Raw genomic sequence first — 13,163 nt, forward strand, 5'->3', positions numbered from 1 at the left:
ACAAGGTTGTTTTCGAGGGGTGTGTTTTTTAGGATATAGTAAAGACTGATTAGATTAGTTTAAATAGTTAAGAGGTACTTTTTTAAGGATATAGTAAAGAACAAACTAAGAGTTACTAACTCTACGATACCATTCAGAATTTTCCACATTTTATAGACTGATATGTTTAAATATAAAGGATCCTCATATAAAGCTAATATTTTTTTTTCTCTTCAACGTGCACACATATGCATGCAAAGGTGTTAATATTAATTTCGTGACTTTACATTTAATATGCAGATCTGCATATCGGTGACGATGACTTGAAGAACCTGTGTTGGATTGAAATTGAAATGCTGCTTCAGGAAAACGGACGGTCGCTTACTAACTTCAAATCTATGCCCAGGCCAAACGCATCAGACATGCCAACTTTCACAAACAAGCTTATCGTTGATGAGCTAAATTACAACAAAGATGAACTGGAAAAGACACACGTTGATATGTTACTGATGCTGACTGATGAACAAAGATGTGTGCATGACAAGATCATGGACTCCGTTGGTTCTGACGATGGTGGTTTCTTTTTCTTATATGGTTACGGTGGTACAAGAAAAACCTTTATATGGAAAACATTGTCGGCTGCTGTTAGATCGAAGAGGTTAATTGTATTGAATGCTGCATCCAGCGGTATACCGGCTCTTCTATTACCAGGTGGAAGAACCGCGTACTCGACGCTGACAGTCCCTATTGAGATTAATGAGGCATCATCGCTTACAATGGAAAAGGATAGTCTTAGGGCAGACCTAGTGCGTGCTACAAAGTTGATAATTTGGGATGAGGCTCCAATGATGCGCCGATGGTGTTTTGAGGCAGTTGACCGATCAATGTGTGATATCAAGTCCAAGAATGATCCCCTAAACGAGTTTAGACCTTTTGGTGGAATGACAGTAGTTTTAGGTGGTGATTTCAGGCAGATATTGTCTTTTGTCCGAAAAGGAACGAGGCATGATATTGTTGATGCCTCAATCAATTCATCAAGGATATGGGCTTATTATAATGCGTTAAGGCTTACTGTTAATATGAGATTGGGTGCACCTTCGATACCTGCAGCGCAGGAAGAAATTGCTAATTTTGGCAAGTGGATACTCTCAATTGGAGATGGCAACGACGCTTCAGATGAGAATGGTGAAATGAAGGCAGAAATTCCTGAAGATTTGCTCATATCGGACACAACAAATCCGTTGATGTCACTTATAAACTTTGTGTATCCCGATTTGAATAATAACCTTGGTGACTCGCTATTTTTCCAAGAAAGGGGAATACTCGCACCGACGCTTGATTCAGTTGAGCATGTTAACGAATATATGATGTCACTGATTCCAGGTGAAGAGAAAGAGTATTTAAGCTCTGATTCTGTTGGTCAATCGGGTGAAATTTCTGATGTTCAAAGCGAGTGGTTCACAACGGAATTTGTTAATGGTATTAAGAGCTCTGGAATTCCAAATCACCGATTGAAACTAAGGGTGGGATGTCCAGATATGCTGATGAGAAACATCGATCAGGCCAATGGACTGTGTAATGGTACGAGGCTGACAGTTACACGTCTAGGGAAGAGCACGATAGATGCTACCGTAATTACAGGAAAAAGGGCAGGTACCAGGGTATTCATTCCCAAGATGAATCTTATTCCGAGTGATCCAGGACTACCCTTCAAATTCAAGCGGATGCAATTTCTATTGACGCTTTGTTTTGCAATGGCAATAAATAAAAGTTAGGGTCAATCTTTATCTCGAGTGGGAGTTTATCTTCCTAAGCACGTGTTCACGCATGGACAACTCTATGTCGCTGTCTCTCAAGTTACTTCTAGAAAAGGTTTGAAGGTGCTCATCTTGGATGAAGATAATAATGTTTGCAAGGAGACCACAAATGTTGTGTATCGTGAAGTTTTTCAAAAAGTATGATCTGGTTATGTTTTAGAATTGTTGTTGCTATAATTTAGAAAACTAAAGTTGTGTATTGTTTCGAAGTTGTTTTTTTTTAATTTCTTTGTAAGGCATACTGGTCATTACAGGACATGCAATTTCTATATAAGCAGATCCTCCTGCCATTGACTTTTAATTGATGCACTTTTCAGGTATAACAATATGCAAAACTTTTTTTTACATCGTTGTTACCTAAAATACAATATTTACATTAGACCATTGGTTTTGTAAAAAATAAAAACAAATAACAATCAGCGTTTCTATAGCCTAAACTATATTTATACACACCCGTAAAAAATTTAACGTTTGCATTCATAGACCAGGTTTATACATCTGACACTGACTATTATATAAAAAAATACAAATTTTTTTAGTTTTTATGATTAGTAAAATACATTATGTCAACAAATAATAATATACAGTACGTCGGCGTATTTTTGCTAAAATATTACATATGCTAAATTTAACAATGAGTACATCTTAAACTACAAACAATGTTTAGATATTTCAAAATATATACAAAATTAAAAAATTAAGATGATATTTTTTTCCGTATCAAATTTAAATTATAACCACACTTATAACTTTAAGATAACATAATACAAAATCTATACATTTGATCAAAAAAGTTTTTTATTTCCCCGTGCTTGGCACGGGTCACTATACTAGTATGATATTATTTATCCATGTACATTAACAGAAAAATATTGTCAAAGTTTGTCATGTCAACAGTACACATTGTCAAACATGTCATCTAATATGGGACGGATGGAGTAATGAATTCAGAAATAATTATTGGATACACATGTATAACCCCTTAAAAAAAGGATGACACTTGTGTGACAATGGGGCACCAATGTCATCTAACATTGATCAACCACAATGTGACACGTGTCACTGTTTATGTAAAATATAATAAAAAACAAAAAAATAATCCTTATGAAAGAGAGAGAAGAAAGTCACCTATCTTATTGTTATTGACAAATGTCTATGACATTGGCACCCCAATGTCACACAAGTGCTACCATAAAACAAATGTATAAACATGTGTATCGACCCTTTATGTCAGAATTTTTTTATTATAGAGAAATGCTAATAACTGTCATTGAGACATTGTTTAAGCAACTAAAAATAGTAATTTTTGTATAGAAACTTGTATAATTATTACATTTAAATGTCTTTGATTTATGTTTCAAGATAAAATTTCTTATAATAGATTCCTTAAACAATACTTCTTTCGGTCATATTTATAACCAATTTTTGCATTTTTAGATTATTTAAATAATTGAAATATCTGAAATATAATATAGTCTAGATACGTCATTTATTTAATAAATATGAAAAAGCAAAAATTGCTTATAAATGTGACAAGGGAGAATACTTTTAAGACACTTGTTAGTATAACTTTTTTATAAACAAATATTAGTTTTCTGGAAATCAAATACTTTTTAACAAAAACATTAAAAATTATGTCTACGTGAATGCCCAAAAAGTGATGTAAGGGATTACGTTCCTATAAGAGTTTCGAGAAACTTTAGGCAAACACAAGCTAAAGAGTTTTTTAATTTGCTTACACAGAACTAATTTTGATGAAAGCACTAATCCTTTTACATACAAAAATTAAATAATCTCAAACATAATTGAATAAAAGACTTATATTCATAAAATTCAACAAACAAATAGAGATTCATCTTAAAACCTTAATTAATTGATGTTTAGTTATTCATGGTGACAAAAGACATGATATAACATAAATAAAACATACTCTAAGAACATAGGTTAATGAGAGAGGCTACTCTTGATGATTTTAGTGATTTGCCTTTCTCTTGAATAACCAAAGTTCTGATTGAGAATTTGTGAATGAGAGCTCTTGTTTTTATATGCATATTTTCAGATGGGTTTGCGTTAAAAAACTCGGTTTTTTCCCCAAACACGTTGAGAAAAAAAAGCAAACAGTTGTTTTTGTTACGGAACAAGGTGTGCGCCACGCGTCGGGTCACACGTCTAGCGCGTGTCAGCTGATAGAGAGCTTTTTGCTCTTTCTTCCATGTGAAGGTGAGAAAAACACAGGGAGGGGGTTGAATTGTGTTTGCTTTTTCTTCGTTTTCTCCTAAGCTGAAAACACTGATCAGAAGCAAATAGAGTTCTGCTTCTGAAGTGATGTTCAAGACTAAATTGCAGCGGGTAAAAACCCAGAGAGAGAGAGAAAGAAGAAAGACACACAAAAATTATACAGGTTCCTTCCACAAACCGGAAGTAGTCATGTCCCCCTTGCACTTCCAAGGAGAGTTCACTATAATGTAATATCTGATTACAACTGCTCACTGCTAAAACTAGCAAGAGACTTCAAACTGCTCAAGCACAACTGCAAGAGACTTCCTATGCTCCTGAACACAATCAAGAGACTTCTATTGCTCAAGCACAACTGCAAGAGACTTCTAATCAAACAGAATTACAAAGCAAATTGTTTGAGGTTGAACACTTGATATACAATCAGTGGTGTTCACAATACAAATCAGATATAGACTCTTAAGACTCTAGAATTTCTAAGATATGAAAGTTGATAAGAAATTCTAAGTGAACTTTTGAATGCAGAACAATTTCAGCAGAGTTTTGGCACTTGTGAATTGTTGTTGAGTCCTTTGCCAATCTCTAAGTCTTCACTCCTTTATATAGAGGTGTGAAAGAGACGTTCTGAATTGCCAGCACATCAAAAAGAGTCGTTTGAAGCTTTGATCAATCACCATTGATCTTTTGCCTGATATGGTTATTGTCCTATGAAGGATCAATTTCAAATTCATTCCCATTGTGAAGGAACATCGTTGCAAGCAGAGCTGTTTTTCTTGTCTTGTAGCAGAGACAAAAACAGAGTAGTGGAGGTAGTGGTTGTACACTTCGTACAATTGTACTTTGTCAACGCTCTTTGAAGAATAAGCATTCAATGCCTTCAAATCCTTTCAAAATGATCGTTGCTTTACACTTCCAGTCTTCTGCAATGCTTAGACGAGTTTAAATCCATTGAACAACCCTTGAAGCTTTAAGTCTTGCATCTCCTGATGAACTTCAGCTTCTGGTGATGAACTTGCTTCTGATGAGATGCTTCTGATATAGTTGCTTCTGATGACGTTATCACTTCAGGAGCACTTTGTCTTCAGGAGCATTTCTCTTCAGATGCTTTAAGCTTCCTTTTTGTTGATTCCTTAGCTCTCTTTTGTTCATCCATAACCTATTTAAGATGTCAAATTTTTGTCTATGGTCCTGTACACTTGAACAAATATTAGCTTATCCAATTGACAATTTTTAATACTTTGTTATCATCAAAACTCTCAAAGGTTTATTGTTAAACACATTTTGTTCCAACACCATGTGCCTGGGGTGTGTGGCCTCAATGGCCACGATTCCGTTTTTGTATTTTTCTTCGTCTTTTCGAGTGTTTTCCTTCTCCATTTTGATCTTGAGGTTTGAGACATAATTTCTCCAACTTATAATGTCTTCATAGGCTTCTAGAACTTCATTCCATATCTTTCAAAACTTCCACGAGATGTCTTGTTTGTCGAATTACATGAATTTTCACTAAAAGATTCAAAACACTTATGAAATTGTCTGGTTTAGGGAGAAAACAAAATTACACGACTTGATTTGAAAACATTACAAAATGTCCCTTAAATTATGAGCAACTTCTCTAAAAATCCTCTTTTTTGACTCAATTAACTGCAAAAATAACAAAAAAAATGCTGAAAATAAGATGACATGTCATCATCTCTCATGCAAATGGATATCAATAATGCATTTCTCATTGACATTCTCAATTAAGAAGTCTATATGTATCAACCAGTTGGGTTTGTACATTAAACATACCCAAATTATATTTGCAAACCTCACAATTCTCTCAACAACTTCAAGCAATCTCCATGTGCATGTTCAATGCATTACACTCATTCGTGGCCAACTATGGCCACCTCAAACACTCTTATACCAGAGTCTACAGCACTAAGTTGCGATGCATTCCTATACCGCAACATCATTGCCTTTCTTCGCTACTTAGCCATCACTCGTCCATACGTACCTTTTGCATTCTACAAACTCTCCCAACACATGCAAGTTCACATCGCCAATAATATGCAAGCATTAAAGGGTGTTCTACGCTATTTGAAACATACTATCTCACATGGTTTGCATCTAGTTAAGGAAACCACACTTCATCTCACTGCCTTTTGTAATGTTAATAGGGGTGGTGACATAGCCAACAGGAAATCCGCAGGTGCTAAATTTTGCATATCTTGGTTCAAATGGAAACTCATGGTCTTGCAATAAACAATCTACGATTATCCTCGTGAACTTAGCTCAGTTGTTAGGGACAATGTATAATATATGCAAGGTTCGGGGTTCAAACCCTAGCCACCACCAAAACAAAGTAGTTAATTACTTATGTGCCAATCCCATATTTCACACTAGAATGAATCACCTAACAATTGACTATCATATTGTTCTAGACCTTGTTGCTAAGAAGGAACTTCAAGTCTCTACTTCCCTTCTAGCAATCAACCTCCTAAATTTCTTACCAAGTCACTTTCACGGACTAGAAGCAGATTGAGGCGGTGCCCTAGGGAGGGCGCGCCTTTGGTCCTAGGGCCATTCTGGAGGGTGCTAGGTCCTTTAAGAGGGTCTAAAAGCCCTTTTAGAAGTCTTTTAGGTCCTTAGAAATATATTGACGGTCCAGTCTAATACCACATTTAGCTTATTTTAAAATCGATGACCAAACTAACAAACATAAAATATTGGAAGACCATCGTTTGAAAAACAAAAAATAAGTATATGTTTTTCTTTCCCTAAAAAATATACTCACTCCGTCCTATAATAAGTGAGCCGTTTACCAAAAAAAATTGTCCCAAAAAGTTCAATACAATATTAATTACTTTTTTTCAATTATAACTCTAATTAATATTACTTTCATCACTCCCAATTCAATATATTCTATTCTGCATTTATGCTAATGAGAAATGCACCAATATTTGACCGGACACTCAAAACTATTTCTCTCTCTCTCTCTCTCTCTTTCACTTATACACATTTTCGTAATACGTGTGAAATGAGGAAAATGCTCACTTATAATGGGACGGAGAGAGTATATTTTTAGAGGAAAAAAATAGTAGGCTATCACTGGTGTATTGCACGGGTAAACACACTAGTAACATTAACATATATAAATTAAATTGATTTTGTTATAAAGTGATATGTTATTTTTATGGGAATAAGGATTTGTAACTAAAATAATACTCTCTCTGTTTCATATTATTTGATGTAGTTGATTCTGTCACATATATCAATGCACAATTTTGATCTTAAATATATTTAATAATCTATTACAAAAATTTGATATTTTAGAAATATTCATCGAGATGAATCTAACAACATCTTATATGTTACTATTTATCATTGTATATTAATAGATAAATATGATCAAAACATGTTATGTGAATAGTACACATTTTTAAAATAGGCTATTTAAAATAGGATGGATGGAGTATAAACGAAAACAACCGAATCCTATAATTTATTAACCAAGGAGAAATCCTAGGTTGCACATATCAACTATAACATAAAAAATCAAACTAAAACTAAAAGCACCCACATCCATGCCACCCATATGAGTGGTATAAATGGGTCCCACATAATACTTTATATTACTTCACACTTCTCAATTATTTAAACCACTCAACTACATTTTCTAAATATCCATACCACTCTTCTAAACTCTAAAATGGGTCCCACTAATCTTACAATAGGTCCCACTAAATTCACAACAATCAATCACAATCCAACATGTATGTGTTATTTGTGATTTATATGTTTTTTTATTCCAACACAACATATACCACGGTGGTACTGTATAGGAACGGTGGCAACAATTAAAGTCACTTTTCAAAGCCAAGTGCCATGTTTTTCTGACAACTTCTGCAAAGACCAGTAAAAACACGGTTGTTTTTCAACCGATGACAAACAAGTAGTTTTGACTTTTTTCCTAAAATATCACAAGTACATATCACCTTAAATTGATCTATTTTGAACCAAAATGATCTTCATAACGAGCTTTGTAGAATGCCAAAAGGATCTCTCTAGGAGGCAATTTTTCCTTAACAATTGGGTGATTGTTGAATTCTTGGCTCCAATTATAAAGCTTCGGAAATTCCTCACTAGTGAACAATTTCAGTCCAAATGCTTCTTCTATTGGAGAGATCCAAAAAGATATGATCACAGCAGCAATGTCAACAAAACCAATCTCCTCCCCACCAAAGAATTTGTCTTTGAGCTCATTCTCAAGAAATCGAAGAGCCTCTTTTGTTTCCTCAATACTCTTCTCACGTTCTTTCTCGTCAAAAGTGAAACAAGCTTTACGTACATCATTCATACACTGGTCCCACAAATTAAGGTAGTTATTAAATTATCCATGTTAACAGTAAAAAAAAATGTTACGCACATAGTAGTATAAGTTAAGAGGAGTGTTATATCCCTAGAAAAATAACATCAAGAATTCTTCAAAAATAAAGAGCAGCCAATCACAATACACTATTTGCCACAATTCAAGGAGGTGTGACTGAAAAATAGGAAGTGAACAAATAAATCATGCAATTAAAACTTGTCAACTGTGTCTGAAAAAATTCTTTTAAGTTATTTTTTTAGAAACATAGCATTTTCCATAAGTTAATTAATTTGTTTTTGTATAGGAAGTCTTCTATGGTAACTATCTTGTTCATTTGCTAAAAAAAAATCTTTGTTCGTAAAAAGAAGTTTAGAAGAAGTATAACTATTCAATTTTCAATTATAGTCAAAGTGTACAAAGTTAACTTTCACTAATTAAATTATGTTTTCTTTTGGCGTAAACTCTTTTTAAGATTTTTAATGATGCCGCATACCCAACTGAATTTGAACCCAAAATCTTGATTATAATAAGAGAGATCTGAATCATCTCATCTAAGTGTTCTTAATACTAATTAAATTATGTTATTTGTCCATTTGGGTTGGCCAGGTGGCATAGACTTGGGACTTTGGGAGTGTGCTCCTCCTCAAGGTCCCATGTTCGATTCTCTCCGATATCAATTTAGGTGGACTAATTTAGTTTTTTAAAAAAAATATCAATTTAGGTGGACTAATTTAGTTTTTAAAAAAAAATTAAACTATGTTATATTTTAGGTGTAATTTACCCCTAAAAAATATTTAATGCTACCCTAAAAAACCATATTTAATGCTAACTAAAGTTGGATATATGAACTTGGAATAGAGGTACACAAAGAAAAATTGAAGAGGGGAGTAATTTACCTTATCATCGATGAAATTGGACCAGAAACGAGCCAAGGCTTTTTTGTAAGGGTCAGAAGGCAAGATTGGATTTTGTTTCCAAGTCTCATCGATGTATTCAAGAATCACAAATGACTCTAAGATGGGCTTATCATTATGAACAAAAACAGGAACTTTCTTATAAACAGGGTTGTATTTTTTTAGTGTATCACTCAAGTTCCCAGACTCTTCGTTCTCATATTTGTATTCAACTCCCTTCAATTTTAGAGCTATTTCCACCCTGGTTGAAAATGGACTTCCCACAATTCCAAAAACCTTCACCTCATCCTTATTTGATGCCATCGTAGAGCTTGTTCAATTATGTACTCAAACAACTGTTTTTGGATTGTTGATTAACTCCTAGGATTTACTTTTATATATAGAGCAAGGATTATTCTGTTTGACTATTAGGAGCAAGGATTATTTTACAACAAAAAACAGTAGTCAAATACTGAAAACTAGTAAAAAAAGGCTAGAAAACTATAATCAATTAAGTCTTAGAATTTGTAGTTGTATAATCTAACGCCACAAAACCGGTTTATGAAGTGAAAACTGCCTTACTAATAAACACGTATTCAGGTTATATCACTTTTAATTTGTGGCTCTTACCAATTGGGTGGGCTAATTTAGCTTCTTCAAAAAAAAAATTGTGGCTCTTAACAACCAAGCGTGGCGAAGCCAGGAAAAGATGTTCGGGTGGGCCGTCAAAGTAAACTATAATATATATATATACACACACACACACACACACAAAATTTATGTTTTAATAAGCATTAAGCAAAATGTGACCAAAAAAAATTAAATAACATAACTTGAAAATTTAAAATAATTATATACGTTTACAAATAAATTGAAAGTGTGATAGTAGAACGTTTTGAGATGGAAAAGAGGGTGAACTGCGAGATAATTTTATTTAAAAATTAAGAATATTATAGTAACTTTTCCTAAAAAAAAATATTGGTGGGGTGGGTCATGGCCCACCCATGCCGTAAAGGGGCTCTGCCACTGTATCTAAGATTGAACATCTAGATCGCGATTTGAGTGATACGACAACGGAAACATGATAGCAAATGATCCAACGAATCTTGGAAAAATTATGATATCATTTTAGGGGAATTTGTGAATATATCCAATAGAACCTATAAAATTGGTTTGTGAGATGAAAATTACCACCTTTTATAAACATTTATTGATTTCATATCACTTTCAATTTTCCTATTAAAAATTGTAACCCCCAAAAAAAAATTCCTATTAAAAAATGTATGGCAATGTGAATGTACACAAAGTGATGTAAGGGGTTACGTAACTATAAGCAATTAATATCGAGAAATTTTTAGCCAAACACAAACGTAAGAGTTTTAATCCTTACACGTAACTAATTTTGGTGAATTAGGAAAAACAATACTTATATATAATGTGATTATGTTGTTTTTAACAAGTAAAAATGGATTATATTAACAACAATAGAGAGTCTTTAATAGCACAAGGTGTGATAAAAAGAACTTCAAAAGTTTACAGTCAAACAAACTAAAGGAAACAAAAACAAGTTAGTCAATGCCCATACAAACAAAAGGGCTCGACCACCAGATATGAAAGTTTGAACCAAGGTTGACATTATAAGTTTTCAGCCACCAAAAAGAATGTAACTTGTCTTTTTCTAGCAGTTGATGAATTGTATTTTCCTTATTCTTGAAAACTTTATTATTTCGCTCATTCCACAAGACCCAAACACAACATAACCAAATAATTTGCATGAAAGAACGACGTGTTCGCGAGCCACTAAAGGAGTCAACAAATTGAACAATATGATCCTGAAGAGCGTCTGGATCGGTTGATGAGATGCCCATCCAAGACCTAACCTAGCTCCAAAGGAGGGCGAAACAAGGACATGAAAGAAACAAATGGTGAGCCGTCTCTAAGCCTCCGCAACCAGTCACACATAATTGAGAGTCATGAAAAATAATTCCAGCGTTACTAAATTATCTTTAGTCGGTAACCTGTTCCGAAGAAGTCTTCAAGCCAAAATATAAACATTCGGGGAATCTGTTTGTGCCAAATGAGATCTGAGGTAGCTATAACACTATAAGATTCTTGGCTAGTGAGCAATTTATACGCACCCTTAACCGAGTAACCGCCGCAATGATTGTACCTCCACTACCATTAATCTATAAAATTAGACTGCAAAGAAATATCATGAAATAAACTCCTAGACTCCCCTAGCAATTCCACCTCTGATGCCCGCAATCGACGACGCCATTGTCAAGATGCCCCTATTTCCTCCCACCCTAAACCACACATATCCGCTACTATACTCAACCTATTCTCTGACAAGTCGAATAAGCGGCTAAACTTCACACAGAAAGGAACTGCTTCTAACCACGGGTCCATCCAGAAAAAAGTATCTACACCATTACCAACCCTTCTTACAATACTCTCCTCAAACCACCATCCCCCGACCTCAACACCTACACCATCACAGATTTTTGCTACCTCCTGCCACCACAAAGAACTGCTCTAACCCACAACCACCAACCTCCCTCCCTCCTCACCATAATGAGCTACCAACACCCTATACCACAAACCTCCCCTGTCTACTGATAACATCCATCACCATTTACCTAACAAAGCAGTGTTAAACTCCCTCATTTTCCTAACCCCTAATCCTCCAAACTCCTTTCGTAAACAAACATTTTTTCAACCAATCTAAGAAATTTTTGAAGATGAGAAAAACACAAGAATGGGGTGAAGGTGAGAAAAATACAAGAAGCATAGGTTGAATTGTGTTAGCTTTTTCTTCTTTTTAACTAAGTCCAAAGTTCAGCTTCTTATGGATTTCAGAACCTGAAACAATGTTCAGAGTTAAGTGCAGCGGATATGAGTGAGTGAGAGAGAGAGAGAGAGAGACACAAACAATTTATTCGGGTTACTTCCACATTCTGAATGTAGTCCAGTCCCCTTGTCACTTACAAGAGATTTTTCATTATAATCACACAAGATTACAATAGCTCAAGAACACAAGCAAGAGACTTCTAACACACAAAGATTACAAAGAAATAAGTTTTTACTTGAACACTTGATATACAATCAGAGGTGTTCACAAATACAAAACAATCCAGACTCTAGACTTAAGAATTTCTAAGATATGAAAGTTTATAAGAAATTCTAAGTGTTTGATGCATAATGAATTTGACAGATTTTTGGCACTTGTAAAAATATTGCAGAGTCTTGTTATCTCTTCAAGTCTTCAATCTTTTATATAGAGGTTGAAAAGAGACGTTGAAGAGTGACAGCGCATCAAAGAGTCATTTGAGAAGCTTGATCATTCATCATTGATTTGTTGCTTGATTTAGTTGATATCCTATGAAGGAATGAATTTGAATCATTTCCTTGTTAAGGAATTAACCGTTCTTTTCCAATAGAAACACATTTGTAGCTTCGTACAATGCACATGGGAATGTTGAAGGTAGTAGAGTAGTGGTCATACACAGATACACTGTTCTCCTTCTTTGTACCTTCACTGAAAATGACATCCATTGACCTTATGATATCTTTAGAACCATTGTGCTTGATCTTCAGGATAATTCAAACTTGATCTTCAAGACTTCAACTCCTTTGTCCTTTAGCTTGTCCAGATCATGACCTTCAGAGTCTGAGAGATCTTTAGAGTCTGACTACTTCCAGAGTATGGATGACCTTCAGAGTCTGACTCCTTCAAATTCCGACTTGAAACATAGTTTCTCATAAAAATCCTTGCTCTTCAATTTCTTCTTTCAGAACCAATACTTTAATTAAGACATAATAAATTTTAGTTTATGGACATGCACACTTGAACAAATATTAGCATATCCAATTGAACTTTTAATATCT

The 13,163-nt window shown here is 34.3% G+C and overlaps 1 protein-coding gene across 1 annotated transcript; it reads right to left on the reverse strand.

The window, feature by feature from the left end:
- Positions 1-7,449: 7,449 nt before the first annotated feature.
- LOC146907742 (putative glutathione S-transferase) lies at positions 7,450-10,445 on the reverse strand. The gene is made up of 2 exons (XM_085729629.1): positions 9,279-10,445; positions 7,450-8,373 (listed from the first exon to the last, which is right to left on the reverse strand). The coding sequence occupies exons 1-2, from the start codon at positions 9,597-9,599 to the stop codon at positions 8,020-8,022; spliced, it is 675 nt and encodes a 224-aa protein (XP_085585755.1). The 5' UTR covers positions 9,600-10,445; the 3' UTR covers positions 7,450-8,019.
- Positions 10,446-13,163: the final 2,718 nt, after the last annotated feature.

This window comes from Medicago sativa, chromosome 7 (genome assembly GCF_051527215.1).
Source record: "Medicago sativa cultivar Bolivia chromosome 7, Bolivia_mono, whole genome shotgun sequence".
Classification (NCBI taxonomy): Eukaryota; Viridiplantae; Streptophyta; class Magnoliopsida; order Fabales; family Fabaceae; genus Medicago; species Medicago sativa.